This window comes from Anopheles nili, chromosome 3 (genome assembly GCF_943737925.1).
Source record: "Anopheles nili chromosome 3, idAnoNiliSN_F5_01, whole genome shotgun sequence".
Lineage (NCBI taxonomy): Eukaryota > Metazoa > Arthropoda > Insecta > Diptera > Culicidae > Anopheles > Anopheles nili.
The window spans coordinates 45,989,342-46,006,975 of record NC_071292.1 but is presented as its reverse complement, the minus strand read 5'-3'; the positions used below and the strand labels follow the sequence as shown (position 1 = coordinate 46,006,975).

The following is a 17,634-nucleotide window of genomic DNA, read 5'->3' as shown; positions in this document are numbered from 1 at the left end:
TATGATCAATATATTATCAGCAAGTAGTTAAACATATTGTTCGAGCTTAATCCATTGATCAAACATAAACTTAAGTTTCATGTACGATGTTTCCAAATATGTCTCCACTTTTTAGGTGCTTTTCAATCAGCCCCTTTCAAAAAGAATTTCAATATTTAAAAAAAAAGTCACGATTATCTGTTAAACATTTGTACAGTAACAAATTTGCTCTCCGAACAATTTTTTCAATCCATGTGTTAGAGGACTCCAGTTACGATCAGAATAGATTCAAAGTAGGGTGTTGATTTGAGAGCTTGATGATTATTGTCCTATTTTCCGAACATTTTCTCTAAAATGCGGCAGCAATCGAAGCCGCTCCATGAGATATTTTCCAGGACTAATGGTCCCTTGGAGCTGGCTGGCACCGAACAGCTCATAGTTGGTGTGAAGATGTCCATTCTCTGTTCCGTTACGAAGAAGTAGTTCCAACTGTTCCATCTGAGTTTCTGTTGGCCGGTCGATAGTGTCGTAGTTACCAATAAACGCAATTCCTTGGCTGATTGAATTGTAACCTGAAAATGTGGGAAAATCACAATTTCGTTACATCTGATTCTCTCTGTATTGCGCATGGCTGACGATCGATTCTGCTCGTATTGGCGATACTCACCTTTTGTATGGGCGCCTATTTTAAACCATCCGCGACCTTCGTAGATAAATCCGTCGCCACCAATCAAAAAATTATACCCAATATCACCGTACTTGGCTGTGCCCATGTGATACCTTTGAATTGATCTCACAAGCGCAATGCAACCTTCCTATAAGAGGTTTGCATTTGAAGTAGGAAGAAAGTGAAGGGAAGAAGTTGGTAGAAGTGTAAAGAGTAATGTGTCTAATTTGTGATGAAAAAAAGAACGTATGAACGTTAACTATTGTACACCGATTGGTTAATGATGTTTTAACGATTTTGATGAGGTAAGGCATGTAAATTACATGTAGCGTGTACTGAAAATGGTTCGCGTAGGAAGGTCGAAATATATATTGCAGTTGTCGTAGAAGGCGTAAGGCAGCATATCATTTACAAAATCATGCTTCTTCTTCTTTTTTGTGAAATGGGATGTAGCCTTCTATATTCGAACACTCCAAAGAGTCACTTCTAATATAATCAAAGGTAGACCACTTATTTATAGGCTCGACTATCTAGCCTTACAGTGAAATACACTGGATACAACCGTCCACTTCGAGCAGCAACGATTGTATGGCAAAATCATGCTAAATCCAGCTGACTTTTGTCATCACGATCGCGAATTGTGCAACGCCATTTAAATACAAAGCACTAAATGTAACGACTTTATAAACTTTCACGAGCTGAAAATGTGACAGCAAAACGACAATTGACAAAAAACAGAACAATAGACATACAACGATGAACAATAACGCATGTGGTTTGGTTTAATTACATTAGTATTATTTTCTTATGCCGTTTAGCATCCATTATGATAAATAATGAACAATATTTATAAAGCTGTAATACCTTATGATGCTTTGAATAATTATATTAACGTTTATGCCATGGACTCAATATTAAACCATGCCGTGATAAATTCAAAAAAATCACAAACACTTTAGTCCAAATGATAGGTTTTTGCAGGCCACATATTAAATTGCGTTAATTCTGCTGAAGGCACGGCTAGCCAACTTGCCTAAGAGTAGATCCTTAGATCAGATGGCCCGCCATCACTATTCATGATTATAGCACAGATGAAAAATCCCCACCAATGTTATCAATGAGCATAAAAGTCACTAAATGTTCTTTCATTATGCCGAATGGATGGCTAGTCACGGGTGATAACCGTTAACCGTTAAATTACATTGTATACAACATTCAATTTATAAAACATAAGAATGAACGTTTGGGGCGTTTTCGTGTGATTTACCTGAGTGGTGCAGCCTTCGGTGGCGGTATGAGCAATTATAACATTGTTTACCGGCAGCTTCAGATCTGTTAAATTCTCACGAGGCGGCTGTGCAAGCCACTCTGTCCTCGACACTATCCGTAGTGGCCTCGGATCTGGAATTAGATCGTCCTCTGTGGAAGAAATGGAATAACATCGTTGTACGATCATACACACGGAACGGCGAGTATCATAACGGGTAGAGGTTGCTTTCAATCACAACTTCAAAGAAATACGAAACACATCCTGTACCTATGTCCTTGTCCTGCGGGACATTGGGACGGTTGTCGTTGCCGTCACCAATGGGTGGCCTTAACCTAGCTTTACCTGACGCGGTGAGAATCGATATGACCGCTACAATGGCACACAGGACGATCATTAACGATATCATCACGATAAAGCTGAGAAAGGGTTTATCTTTGATGATTGCCTTAAGACTAGACTGCCACGTTCGCGGCTCTGAAGGTACCGGGACTGTAGCTGGCACTAAGGAGAATGAAAAAAAATTAATTTTCACTGTTCCTTTCGTCCCTGGTTTTGCAGTACCTTTTTTAGTGGAATTAGTTACGATCACATCGTTCTCATGCCCTTGGTACCCTTCGTTCACGACTCCATTCGTGCGATCCTGGTAGATATTTTTAATCACAACCTGCCCCTTGATGTACGTTTTGTTGCCGAACGTGATGTCGGATGAGTTGTGTACCGCAATGGCACCGATACTGGATGTTCCCGGTTCGGTACGCCCGGATCCTGGCCGGAGTGCCGGATTGAAGGCTTGCGCACCACCGCTCGGTAGGACACGAGCCTCTCCCGGTACCAGTGCACCCGATATGCTTTCAATGGTACGCTTAATCGAATCATCATCGCACTCCGTATCGCTACTGCTATCGAACGCACTCGAATCGTCATCACAGGCGTTGTCTGTTCGTTTGATGGATGTCGTCGAGATATTGGAGAGACTGCCTCTGGTACTATCTGTCGCGCTGGTTACGGTGCAAGGGTTATTTACAACCATGTGCGTATTTGCACCACCTGCCGGAATCGCGTCTGTGGCGTTACTTTCTGCGGATAGTTTTACACTACTTTCCGGCGAATGGCGACTTCCTTTCGCCATGTTGAGACGTAACGGGGGTTTACGATTGTTAAGTATACTTTTCGTGAGCGTTTTTGAATGTTTTATCTACAAGAGATGCTAGCAGTCATTTTCCTTCTCTCGAACCCATGTAAAAGGATTTTACCTGCAAAGGGAAATGCGAAACGGGTGCTTGAGTTTTTTCTACTTATTAACATTGCCCATACAAATTTGCCAACCATCGCGCGCGAGCAAACTAATTCGGTAAATTTCTTGGAAATAGCTTGCCGTCAGGATATGTCCATTGTGTAATAGCGTGGTGCTATCGATAAGTGTTTTACAATGTGTGTCGAGAGTAAAGAGTCGGGATTGTTATGGGCAAGAAAAAAAGCCATACAAAACCCTTCTATCATTTGACTGCACACCACTAAATTGGTGATGATGTGTATGCACTGAGGTCAAGTTAATGTGCCGAGTGCTGATAAGAATGAAAAATAGAAAAAGCTGTTTTTTTTCTCCGCCGTTTGCATCTTGAACGGACCGACCAGATTTGTTTCAGATCATGTGTAGGCCACGCGCATTTAATTGTAAATCATGTCAATATAACACTTTAGGAACATGTACTGCGCGCTGGTTTTGTGTATTTGCTATGTAATAATGATAAATTATTTAGTTAAGTGCAAAGGCGGAAATCAATTAAACTCCATTCAACATGTGATCAGCACATCATGTTTGAAAAAGCATATCACACCGATGTCCGTTTAACACTGTGTTGTATGTCTTCTCTCTGGAAGCAAGCCGCTTCAATTACGCGTGCCCTTTAAGAAATTCGTTCATTTCGAGCAACAAATTTTCACTTTTCATCACAAGGCACTGATTCCTTAACATCAGCCCAAAATCCTTAAGCATAGCTTTTTCAAGATTTTGCGATTCTTAAAAAAAGGATGAATGGCATGTCCTATGGCAGAACATGTCTCGTTTATTCACAAGCACCACCAGTCAAAATCACGGATCAAGAGCTTTTTGTACTAAATGTAACTTTTTTCAAACGTGGAATGTACGCAAATCCAGCGAGTCAAGTAATACGTCATCATTCATAGGGAGAAAAAATTAACAAGCATCACCGCACCTTTCAATGATCGCAGATGATCGTACAGTCAATCCAATCCGTCTAATGTTTGTGTGAACTATCGCTTCAGAACAACGGAATGTTTGAAGGTTATTTACTTTTGTAGCTCGCAGAGCAAACAAGAAAAAAAAACCATCGCTCTGGAAGACAAGTTTTATCTGTTTATCGTCACCAACACTGAACCAACCCCTCCCGACTATATCTAGGTACGGGGAAACATTGAATTTTTAATGCAAAAGAGCAAACCTGTCCGGGTCGCGATTTGTTTTTGCATGCAACATCACATGCTCTCACTGATTGCAGCTGAGATGATCACGAAGATCAGGACACTTACACCAGTTGCTTTGCACACTTCACGCGACGATCGGAGTAAGCCTCGGCTATCGATCCTCCAGTTCAAATTTATGGTTCTTTAGCACTCACAACAGTATTATAATTAAACCGCCAGTAATGCAGCACATGTATCCGCTGATGACACAAAGCTTAGTAGTATCCTTTCTTACAAAACTGTAGTCGAAAAAACGTTCGATTTGGATCTTTGTTAGCGCCACGCGAAGAACCGATGCGTATGCGTTCACGATCTAACACTATCTACTACTACTACAGCTGCCATCATCTCGCTCGAAGCTTGGAGGCACAGTTTTCTCAACTACCAGCGCTCACGGGGGTTGACGCGTATCATCATCAAATACACGCATGGGGCGCGATCGTGTTCGTAGGAATCGCCAACGCGATAACGTTTGTCGCGGACCCCCTTTTCGCGGAATGGGTATTGCAATTGGGGAGTTTATTTGTTTTCTCAGCACCGTCAGCGTCGACGCATGTGTAAATTTGAATAATTTTGACTCAATTTAAGACACACGGGAGGGGATCATTTTTCACCGTAATTAGACTATTCTTTAGAATTGCTGTCTAGTAATTGTCTCATGCGATGTAATATGTAAAATATACGATTAATGGTACTTGAAAACGATATTGTTTTTTTTTATTAAAATCAAGTTAAACAGAAACGGTAGAAAAACTAGAATTTTATTAATAGAATATTCTCTTCGGTGGGCGCTTGGTGGATGTTAACCGCGGTGCAGTGGAATGCGATTTATCACAAATAAGTATGTACACAAATAAGCCGCACTCTGAACATATATGCAACAGGAAACTGCCTATGATACACTGCATTGCGTTGGGTCCAGTCCAACTATCCGCACTCTAAATTTTTTTTAATAAAATCGTATTTCTTCCTGAAGCTAACTCGATTAAAAATGAAAAGCTCCAATCATCTTGGCTGAAATTATTTCGTCTAGTGCTGCATCACAGCCGCAACGGTGTGTTAGCATAGCAAATCCGCTCGCTTATCTGAAGGACTTTTCCGAGAGGACAGTGTTTGGAGTTGATTACATCGTTACGCCTCTCGTTGCCGTAATTGCAGCGTGTTTCAAGTGGTCTGAACCGGCCGTACCGTTGTATGCGTGGCTGTGAGCCCTTGTATTTAAAGGTACGGAAAACTTTGTCCATTTTTTTCTAACTAACCGCGCGAGACAGGGCACATCAACAGCAACAACAAAACAAAAAAAAAACAAACGACCGATACCCTCAATAGAGAAAGACCGTTATCGAGTCTACAATTAATTTCAATCAAACAAACTTTTCACCGATAACGGGCCAGCGCCGGCGGAAACTGCAGCGTAGAAACAAAGCGAACAAATACTGCACTGGGTGATGGCTTCGCGGTATTTATCGAGTACCAGTCCGACACGCGGTGAAAGCTGGAATTACACTAAAATTATTAAATGCTCCCTTCATGCGCCATACGTGAAGATAATGCCGGATTCAGCCATTCATAGCGTTGGTAATCGCTCACTAATCAACAATCGAGCGAATTAGTCGACATGCGCAAATCTGGGAAAACAAAATCCCGTGTAGGTGTAGTGGAGCACACATCGGCATCGCAGTTGGCGTTGGAAAACTGTCTTTCCCTTTTTTTTGTGCATATTTCCAGTTTCAAAGAAACCTAGAATTGTTTGCAAACCGATGATATCATGCACGCGTCATTGACCAGATGGAAAGAATTCTCGTTAAAATTTGCTCGCTCAATCCAGCTGTGCCGTTTGGTTGGCGAGCAAACGCAGGCGAATAATGTAACATGCATCTTATGGTGAGCAAACAAGCGATGCTCACGCAAACATACAACATTGTACCGTAGCATAGCAGAAACGTGACTTGATCAACTCGACCCGGGTACAGCTGTTGGCTGTTGATAAGGTTGCTATTTGCTCTGTTTCTTTTTTTTGGTGGCTGATGTTTGAAACCTCAGTAAGCAAACAGCCGCTTTGCGAAACACGCGCTGTTTAAAATGTGTCAATTTTTGATAGACGAATGATGGAAATCCATATTTGCTAACGAAGGCTGGCAATAGCGGAATCGTAAATCAAATTGTCTGGCGTTTGGAGAGAAATTCAAATTCCAAGCCTACCGGGATGAACCATTTTGAGTACTATTTTTACTGGCGGGTGCGCTCGTCGTTAAACCCTTCGGGTATTCCTGATCCCAGATGGCTGGCAGACCAATCTCGACACCACACCGTTCGTATCCTGGCAACCCGCAAGGATACCAACGTGTGAGTTGCGTTATTTTTTCGTAAACCCTTATGCCCGGGCTTCGTGTGTTCCGTGCCTAAAAGGATACAAAAAAAAATAAATGCGCTAGCTAGCTAGCAATTCCTCGCCGGTCAAGTCAACCAAACCTGTCTGTGTGCGACGATTTTGTAATTTTTCGTCAACAGATCCTCCTGCTCGCCGTACGTCAGCAGATGGTCCAGGGCCGCCATTTGCAGATCGTTCGGTTCGTAACGGTTGTAATCACCCATAAAGCAGATGGCAAGGGTCATGTTGGCGTATGCGTTGGCCGTGTCCCAGCCACGACCGACATACACATTACCGTCACCTCCGAGCTGCGGGAAGGGGGAAGAAAAAAAGAGAGACGTCTAAAAAAAAATCCGATCCGATCGTGTGATCGAATGTCAGAAATGCTAGTAGAACTAACGTAAAAGTTGCTGGGAATATCCTTAAGACTCCTTTCAGCGATCGCAGCATCCTGCAACGTTCGCATCTTGATAGAACACACGTGCACATTCGAGCAGTTTTCCGAGTGCACACCGATATGCGTTATCAGGACGTATGGGATGGGATGCAGCAGTTCGTACGGTCCTTGCACTCCTTGCGCGCCCCAGTTGTTACGATCGATAAGCAAATGTCCATTACCGAGGTTGGGAACTAAACGAACGAAAGGAATCCGTACAGCGTAATTGAAGGCAACCTGCGGGTGGTACTAGTACTTACTAGAGTGGGAGGTAAAATCATTCTCAAAAAATAGCTCCTTCTCGATGGTTTTATCGCTGACCGGAAGCGTCCAATAGATAACGTAAAACAGTAGGAGCAGACCTGCGATTACGAACAGCACGATTACGCTGTACACGATAGGTCGCTCGTACATCATTCCGTTGGTAGCATTCGACTCCATTAGTTTATTCTGATTATTGTGTCCATCTGGAACGAGATACGAAAGTGGGTAAGTGTTCAGGGGTTAAGTAAGTATCTATATACCGAAGCTTCAACCAAACAAGCGTTGTAAAAAGATTCTTTCTGATTGGGATAAAATTTTGAGCCTTGAGAATGTTTAGTGAGTACTGTTTGGTAAGCAATTTTATTGCAATGAACAAGCAATTCGCCTCATCCATCTCGTATCATTTACAGCTATGTACAAAAAAGAAACACGCCTATGACTAGATACAAAAGTGTTCCACAAGTGAGAGTCCTTTCTCTTCCCAACCCAACGCCCAAGGGTGTCACTCTTCCTCGGTGTTTTTCCGGTGAATAAGCAGTGGGTTTTTCAATCCATTACGCTCGTTGAAATCATGCTCGTCGTCCCAAACGCTCGAGAACCCAAGTTCTGCACCACAATGCGCATACGTCTGCGTATTGCACGGATTCCACCGTGGAAGCCGAACGATCCGATTGTACAGCTTTTCACCCGGGCTGGTGGTTTTCTTCGTCTGGAAAAAAAATCAACGAACGATTGTTACTAACACGCTCCAGGACGACACGCATCCACGAAGTACAACCTGCCGTCGAGCGACGAGTTTGTAGTCCTTCGACAACTTGTACTGGATCACGCCGTACGTCAGCAGATGCTGCATAGCGGACAGTTGGGATTCGTTCGGTTCCAAACGCTCGTAGTCTCCTATGAAGCAGACAGACACCGTCCGATTGTGATATGCGTTGGCAATGTCCCATCCTCGACCAACGTACACGTTTCCATCACCACCAATCTGCAAAAAGAAAACCCCGATCAAAGCTTATCCCTCAGGAAGGATGCTTCGAGTTCAAGCTTACGTAAAAATTGCTCGGAATATCCGGCAGATATCGCTCCCCAATAGCCGCATCCTGCAACATCCGCATCCTGTTGGCGCAATCGTGCATCCCTGAGCAATTCTTCGAGCGTACACCGATGTGCGTGACCAACACATACTGCACCGGATGTTCCAGTGGCGTGGACGCGTGTACACCGGGTTGTGATCCCCAATTTCGGCGATCCACGATCATGTGGCTGTTGCCGAGCGTTGGCACTGCAAGGAGATCAATCTGTCGGAATTAACCGGGAACTTCAGCACTTTGGTCACTTATTCCCTCACAACGCTTACTCGTTCGATCGTTGTAGTTGTTGTCGAACAGAATTTCCCTGGTGAGCCGCTCGGGGGAACTGTGAGATTGGTTCACGATAAAGTAGATGGCGGTGGAAAATCCGACGATCGCGAAGAATATTAACGCCCCGTAGATGAAGTAGCGCTCCTGCCGCAGGGTCGATGGTTCCGTCGAAGGTAATCCGCGGTTTTGGTTATTGCGACCGGCTGGCAATGGAAGGTGGAATAAAAGCGTAATAGAGTTCAGTGAAGCTCAGCTGCCGATGGAGGTGTTGCCGTTATGCTGCTGGCGTTGGATGTTAGCAAATATCGAGTGCAATGTTTGAATGATAAATATTACGTCAGCACACATATTCGCCCGTTTTTTTTCGAACAATGCACATTGCAGTTTACGTTGGAAATGACGAATCAACCGTCGTCGTGGTTTGCGAATGGCGTTTCTGATTTTGTTTGAGTTGCACATTTACTCGAAATGGACGTAAAAATCCGTTCGTTTGTGGGGACGTATTTCTTGATTGAAATGCACAGCGCATGGAAGGTTATTTGCCATTAGTTTGCTGTTGCGCAGTTTTGGGGTACAATTAAATTCCAACACACGATTTTGTGTATGGACAGTGTTGTGGTTTCTATAAAATATATCTTATTCCAAACATTACAAATTACCCCGTTTCATCAATTAAAGAAGACGAAGGGTAAATTTGTGACATTACAATTAATTTAAAAAATGTGAATCAAATATTATACACATAAACATTAATATGTTTAAAAGGTTTAAAGTCGGGTTTATAAATTGATTCTTTTTTCCCAACATGTGCACATATTTTGTAGTTTTCATTTTCTTGCTTATATGACGGAAATGTTCGCACATAAGGTATGGAAATGAATTCATGTTGTTTTGAATGATCGATTTTCAATCATCGTATTTTATCGAGTTTAGTGCGCACCTAAATTTTACAACTAATTTTTGGAAAAAACATGTTTTTGAAAAAATTGTATTTATAAAAATCAAAATGCGTAAGTTTAATCATTATCAAAATCTTTTGAATTCTTCATCATCGCTGACGGTAATAAAATGGGACATTCTTGCACACAAAAAAAAACACATCCTCATGATCAGTAAAACGACGATCAACACAACAAACTCCGGGATTGTGTTGAACTATCTACATCAACTGCATGACGCACAGAACATGCATCCATGCACCCCTGCACTGCAAAGCCAGAACGGGTGTTTGTGCGTTTTTTTTTGGCCAATTGAAGCATGCATACATGCCATGCATCAGAACTTCCCACGTCCTGTAGTGCGATCTCATGCTTGCCTTCATAAGCGCAATAAATACAGTCATCCACGGCGTCCACTCGTCCAAGACACAAAGCTTATCCAACACTCGTCGTTTGTCTGGAAACATGTGTTTTCGCGGCGCCATTACCAGTGCTTGTCATACTGGTGTAGAATGGCGCGATAAATGGTAACAAAAAAAAACACTCCCCGATCATTACCAAAGGAGCTCTGGAAGGGGAAGCTTGATGTTTTCGAACAAAAATAGCCCGCAAGTGTAAACACGCCGGTATGCATGGCATCCAGCTTGATTTTGGGCCGTTTCTCCCGTGTTTCCAAACACGTTCTTCGATTGGCCAATCCGCCAATCTAGGGCACGCTAGAGCAGTAATAACTTGGCATAAGGGCAGGGGCATCAGGCCAGCAAGCGAATGTTGAGGATGAGTGAGGATGGGTTTTTTTTGGGAGAATGAAGTCTACAGGATGTTACACACTCCGGGAAATGCTAGCAAAACTGCGTGCCGATGACTGGAACGGGGAACTCCGCGCCACCGGTCGTCTCTGGGCGGATTCCGACACGTAAACGAGCGTACCGGAAGTGGCCACCGGATCAGGCTCGTACGGACCACCGCTCAGCGTTGACGCACCGGTTGCGGATGACGTCACTGGGGAGGGCGCGATGGGTGTGGTAACGTGCGACGGACCAGATGCAGGTTGGTTGAGGCTAGCGAGCGGAATAGCGGATGCTTTCGAACCGCGACGATGATAATATTTACGCTTCCGCTGGAACAACCCGCCCGTTGGGCCCGGTGACGCCCCAAACACCGATGGGCGCTCTTTGTTGTGAATCTTTAGCAACAGCTTCATTTCACCCCGGTCACGGTCACGAGAGAGTGTAACTGAGCCGGATCGAATCTCGAACGACCATTGCTGCTGACCGTCGGGGGGATTTTTTTTTTGTTTTTTGGCACAAACACTTCCGTGTACCCGTGCGATGCGACAAACTTTCACCGTGATTGTCGTCGTCAAACTGCACCGTACGGCACGAAACCGTCTATCCGTTGAGGAACGGCGATTATCCTCACAGCTACACACCCGCGTGTTCACTGGAGATTTAAATTCAATTAGCAACGCGTCAACGCAACGGCTCGCCAAAACCTTCGATAACCAAACCACGGTTCACACGCGTTCGCGTTCACGTTCACAATACACGCGACTCGCGCGCTAATCCACCATGCACTGACTGGCGCGCAAATGTTGGTTCACCTTACTTCGGGTTCGCGATGCAACGTTTCGTTTCGTTCCGCGGAGCACCACGCAGACTGACGAATCGCGGACAAAACGCCGGTCGTGACGGCGCGGAAAGCAGATTAACTGGCCGCGACACAGCAAGCACACTGTGTGCGAGCGAATGCATATAGCCTGGGACGCATGCGCCGTCCGCGGTCACGAGTGCGCTGGAACAAAACCGTGTCGGTGGTGTTTGTGTTGCCGATGCCTGTTTGGTGCTTGTGGTAAATGCGATCGTTAACTGACGATCAGCGAGATCTTCGCGTTTCGCAAACTCCGCGGAGAATACTGATCAGTTGAATTAAGGGCCGCATTCGCGATCCAGCGTAGAGGAAAGTGATGGAAGATGATTTGTGTGAGGGTTGACTCGAAAGGCGATCGGTTGTTTTCAATGATCCGTGCTTTAAGGCATTGTCCTGAATGTCCGTCCGTCCTTCACCCTGTCAGCATGGCTGACGGTTTAAATTTTCAACTTAATTCAAATTCACCTCCGTTAAATCACGATTGTATGAATATTATCTGCCCAGTTGGAGCGTTCCAGTTGGAGCCTGAATATCGGATGTATGTTTCATGATCAGGGGTTTCCCTCCCGACAGGATAATTGTTTAATATTTTATGGTGTTGATCTTAAATATCGACCTAGGTGTTCTTTTAGTCTTTCAAACAATTTTTTTCCATGGCTGGATATGGCCTATAAGCCATGCTCATCATCCATTTTTGCATATTTTGCATACTAATCAGACAATGAAAATGGAAATGATTAGGCATTCTATGCGTGTGATCTGACAAATGAAGGCATTGACTTTATATGCGCATATCAGATAAAGAAGAAGATCTGATAAATTAGATCGGGAAATGTTTCTGTTTTGAGTATTGGCCCAACTTCACACTAGTATGATTTGAAAATTGTTAAAATCAAATTCGATAACTTCATTCTTCTTAATCCTTCTTGTGAGGAAAATAAGGGAGACTTATCATCTTCATCAACATCACTTCAGACTTAATAAATGATTTAATATTATTAAAACTATCACCATTACTAGCAGCTATCAACAGCATGCGCAACAACAAATAATTCCGCAGGAAGAAGTATTGATTCGTGGGGATACCAACAAAAGCAATTTTCTACTATTAGATGACTTCATCTAGCCATTAGATACAAGCAATCCGTGCCTCGGTGCTTTCGAGAGGTGTTGATAAAAAACAAGCCCTGACGAGATGATTGCAAGTTTGGCGCGTACATCGTCGTTTAGAGCGTGCTTGGGGAATTCCCACCGGACGTTAACTAATTTGAAACGCCGTTGCGAACACGTAGTAACAAATACTGATGTCGTTACTAGTGGCAAGAATTTGAGCCGCTTGTATTGTGTGCCATTACGTTTGTATGTAGCTCATTACGCAACTTTTCAAAGTTTCCACACCTGTCATGGGCTGGATGACCCCAAAGGGTTGGAAAATAATCTTAATCCGGCTTTTAAAAATTCCATTCCCGCTAGTGGCAAGAATGGGTTTTCGTTTACTTACTTGCAATTCTACTGGCTTCGACGGTCGCATCCATATACTGGTAGATCGTGACGGCACCTTGGTACTGTGTCATCGGGCCAATGACCACATCGCTCGAGTTGGACAGGTTGATAACGCTCGTGGCCGCCGGTTGGACGGCACCGCTTCCGCCATTGCCGGAACTCAACCCATTCTGGTGATTTGCGGCCATGCCCGGACTATCCGCGCTCTGCTCGTACCGCGTGCCCAAACTTCCCGCCGGGCTTGTGCTCGGGAAGCCATTGTGCTGGTGAAAACTGTTGTACCGCGGGTGAATACTCATGAGCGCGTTTGCCACCGATTCTGGCACGGGATTGCCCGCGTTATCCATTCTGTTGCTGTTCACACGTGCAATTTCTTATTGCGTATTCCGACCACGAATCCGCTCGGTGTAGAAATCGTGCGGGCCTTGGCGTATCTATGCAACAGGTTCTCGAGCAGGTCGCGATCGCGTTCGAAACTCAACTGCGTTGAAAGGCTCGATCGGGGAAATATTTGCCGCCATCTCGAGGGCACCTTTGTGTATGTGCTGCCGAGAGTTCGTTTTGTCGTTCGTTGGTGGGTCTCAGTGGATTCACAGCCTCGCAAATACGTTAGTGAATAATAGTTGTTGAAGTATTATTCAATGCCATATAAGGACGAGTAAAAGTATTTGGTTTATTGGGGTTTACGAGGCGAAAATTTAGAACGATGAACTGTGGTTTTACAATGGTTTTACGAATTATTGACACAGCTTGATTATGCTAATACAGTTGTTTACACCAAGTTACATAATGGTTTGCTATTAATCCGATTCTGAAAGAAATATTATTTTTAGCTTATTATTTCTTAAACTAGATAAAATTAAAAAAATCCATAGAAAAATAATATGCATGCCACTATTTTTGGTATAAGTAATAGCCACGAAGGATACCCCATCCAATAAGAGATCTTTGAGGCCATTTTCGATTGCATCGAGTCTTAATATATTGAGAGAACTGATTAATTGATTAATTTTAAATTTTGTGTAGCAGCGATTAGAACCGTACTCGCCTTTTAGCACTTTAAGTTTAGACAATCACATATATTACCCTACAATTTTTGATTCAGAAAGCAATTGTACAAGAATCTATCAACGAACAAGAATGTTCAAAAGATGCAGTGCCATTGTATCACAGCAAAGCCATCATAATAAAAAAAAAGGCTTTCATACTTAGCGCGATTGTTCCATATATGATTCGGTATAGCTGTCCAGCTTGTATGATCATACGAAACATTCATCATATATCGTATAACATGTAAGATATTTATAACATTACATCATATATCACTTGTTCATATGCCTACATGCCGCTATGAAAAAATGCCTCACAAAAAACTGTATGTTTGCTCAATAGATAGGGACTTAAACTATTATTAACATAAAATAAAATTGTTTAAGAATATGGTTCACAATTTCGTAACATGAAAAAAATTGTGATATAATTAAAAGAATTTAATTAACGGAGGAAAATCATTGGAAAATTGGTCTTTCTGTGCCCATAGTTTGATTGAAGCAGCTGACAGCTTCCAGCTGTCAAATGTTTTATTTACCAACAGCTAACGACGCATAGTACACAGCGTAAATCCCCCTGTACCGCAATTACAAAATGGATAAACCAGCTAATTCATCAAATAGCACGAAAAGGAAACCTTCAAAGAAAACTAAAGCATCTGTTCTTGCAAAAGAATCTGAAGAGGATGCATTGAGTTCTGCACATTCGCTGAAAACCCTGCAGAATGCCTTTCAAGCGTTTGGTGCTCAAGATACGGACGAAATCAAGAAGTCAATGGAGTGTTTGTTATACTCAGATTACTTAGAAGAATATGTAAATCGGTTTGCGAAGATATGTGAAGACCGTGTGCTAGAAAAAATGCAAAACAGTCCCGAGTTTGTGCAGTGTGCATCGTGGAGTGAAATTCTCAGTTCACTCGGCTTTCGGGAGACGTGCAACAACGAACTTCCCTTGGCACTGATGACGATCGCCCATACGGAGAAGTTTCCCAATCCGGAAAACGCGAATGGAGTTGACTTTCATTTACTCTATCTGAATTTGGCCAGCATGATGATGGGTCAACCGATCCGTACAATGAACGCAAGCACGCAAAAGGTGTTGAAGGATGTATACGAGGTACGTATGAATGAAGGGAGTACGAGAAGGCCGCAGTTATCTATAGAGGCTATTTTCTATTTTAGCAAACTGTGCTCCAAGCTTCTCAAGCCGATCAAAAGGAAGAAATTGCTATACTACACGAAACGTTGAAAACAATGCGGCGTCCGGTTATGTCGGACGAGAATACCAGACGAATGAGAAATATCTCAACTTTCTTCAGCGATCCCAACATAAACCCGTTCCGCTTACCAACGGATCAGATACATTCGTGCCGCCCATAAACGGTCCATTTACCTAAAGTATAAAATTATTTAATGCCACAGTATCTTTCATTGAATAAACGCCGCTGCTGTTGAAATAATCACGCTTTGGTTGTTTATTATTTTTATCTTTGGATCAGGGTTATTACAAATCTCGATATTCTTGTTAGTTAACATGTTTGTCCTCCGATTTGGGATTCAGTTCATTTACACCAAGATAGTTGTTAATACATTTTGTTATTTAGAGCATGCCGTTTCGTTACCAGACTTGTCCAGACTTCTCCCCTCGACTTCTGATTGGTAAAATTTGGTTTCTTTTATCGATTTTGGGAGTTTTGCTCGTGCCACAAAAAGAATAGAACAAATTAGTATCGCTAAACTAAGCCAATCGCTCCACGTGACGTGTGACGTGCCTTTAGGAACAACGTTATCAATGTATACCAATGTGAATATTTGCGTAAAAAGTTGCCAGTGCAAACATGTGTGATTATAAATATGATTACCGACATAATAGCTGTATTTCGGTTGCCTTGTGCACGCAGGATGGCTGGTTGGAATGTGACAATGCGTGTTGTTCAAGTGTTGCATGCGCTCGTGTATAAGATATATAAAAATAGTGATCGTTTATTTGTCCTGGAGAGTTTCTTGTAGTAAAAAAAAAAATATTCCAAATTTGATTCAACCGAGTTCATGCTACCGAATCGCTTTTTAAAATATGCTTTAAAATGCAACTACACTCCGAACCGCTTTCTGTACGCCGGGGTCGTTACCGCCTGCGTTTGCTCCTCCATTTCGCTTGGAAGGGGTCTATAAAAACGTGATTTTTATGAATCTCTGGTTTATGTCTGCCTGCTAACAGCTATTGTAAAACATACGATCAAACACCTTTCGACTATATCTATGTACTTTAGCAAGAATATGTTGTTACTCTTTTGATTCGAAATCACATCAACTCTGCTGTCCATCTCTGCCAGTGTTACACACCGAAGAGGTGGTGATTATGAGGATTAAGGGATCATATGGAAAGGGTCGGATACATATCGAATGGAAACATATTACGGTAGGATTGTCTGCTGACATAGATCGCTGTAAGGACAGACAGCGTTGAAGTACAATGTACTGATGGGGTTTGTTCGGTTACCGGAAACCGGCGGCACGAGAGTGTGTACGTGTGTATGTGACTGTTAACGTTACGTTCAACCGAGCAACGGTTACAATTGAAAGCATGGTACAGGCATGCGATTTAAATAATGGTTAAACTTTTGGCTGCAAATAGCGATGCTACAAAAATAATTGTTCATGCGATTTTTTTTGTTTTCAGCGTTCTACTCACTACCTCTATTCGCGATTCCCTTTTTCCATAACGTGCACGCATAATATACGCTCTGAATCATTGTACTCTTTCTTTCTGCGCCCCGCTGTATCTCTGTGTAAATATTCTTCCCTCAACGCACTATTCTCCAACAGGTAACAGCAATCATTCATTCAATAGACATATAGTTACTCTTTCTTTATCCCACGCTCTAGCTTTCGCTTTCTCCAAGCACCCAAGCGATAGTTGATATGTGATAACAACGTAACATAAACTATTCAAACGTCAGCAATGTATGGTGCAAGCGGCAATAGGTACATTAAAACTCAAATTTGTTATCACCATTGACCAGATACAGATTATCACAGCAACATCCGAAACGAAAGCGAGAATGCGAATGGACAATTTGGAAACGGTTCCACCTTCAAACGACGGGCACCTTTCGTCACTGTTCGTTAGCCTCTCTTATATGACCATTCCATTATTAGGGGATGCAGCAAACGAGCTTGAGCACGTTGTACTTGCCTAGGTAGGGTCGGAGCAGGTCGGTATCGTTTTAGAGGATTGTCTTACAGCTCAGATACATCAGTTAGTGTGCTAGTGGTCACTTATTTTCACTATTTAGTACGCATGATTAATGCTTATGTCTTTGTCACAACAATTCCAATGAGATTTAATGCACGTCTCGTTCAACTCGGTTCTAGCTAATGTGGTATCCACGTGACACCCGCGTTTTGGGCTGGTTGAAGTAGTTTTTAGATGTTTAGATAAGTAATCGCCTAGATAATCGATGCATCGTGCTTCAGTTAATGGGACCCCATCATCCCAAGAGCGTGTTAGCGCAAGGGCGTAACTGGGACTGGTACTGGGTTTTGAGAAAATGAAGCTACTAACTTTCGTTTTCCCGATAATAACACGTCAATAACATTCAGTAGAGTCCATACATGCATGCGAGTGGAAAAGTGTCGTGAATCGAAGTTTTGCCTACATT

At 42.9% G+C, this 17,634-nt stretch overlaps 2 protein-coding genes across 2 annotated transcripts; one reads left to right on the top strand and one right to left on the bottom strand.

The window, feature by feature from the left end:
- Positions 1 to 2: 2 nt before the first annotated feature.
- Positions 3 to 10,974, bottom strand: LOC128724441 (uncharacterized). The gene is made up of 15 exons (XM_053818166.1): positions 10,602 to 10,974; positions 8,829 to 9,035; positions 8,521 to 8,753; positions 8,250 to 8,456; positions 7,978 to 8,180; positions 7,732 to 7,736; positions 7,468 to 7,674; positions 7,172 to 7,401; positions 6,873 to 7,079; positions 6,603 to 6,802; positions 2,478 to 3,082; positions 2,184 to 2,417; positions 1,914 to 2,065; positions 647 to 794; positions 3 to 551 (listed from the first exon to the last, which is right to left on the bottom strand). The coding sequence occupies exons 1-15, from the start codon at positions 10,972 to 10,974 to the stop codon at positions 301 to 303; spliced, it is 3,462 nt and encodes a 1,153-aa protein (XP_053674141.1). The 3' UTR covers positions 3 to 300.
- A 3,593-nt stretch (positions 10,975 to 14,567) lies between these two features.
- On the top strand, positions 14,568 to 15,489 carry LOC128724440 (uncharacterized). The gene is made up of 2 exons (XM_053818165.1): positions 14,568 to 15,089; positions 15,155 to 15,489. Exons 1-2 carry the CDS (start codon positions 14,568 to 14,570, stop codon positions 15,350 to 15,352), a joined length of 720 nt encoding a protein of 239 aa, XP_053674140.1. The 3' UTR covers positions 15,353 to 15,489.
- The last annotated feature ends 2,145 nt before the right edge of the window (positions 15,490 to 17,634 follow it).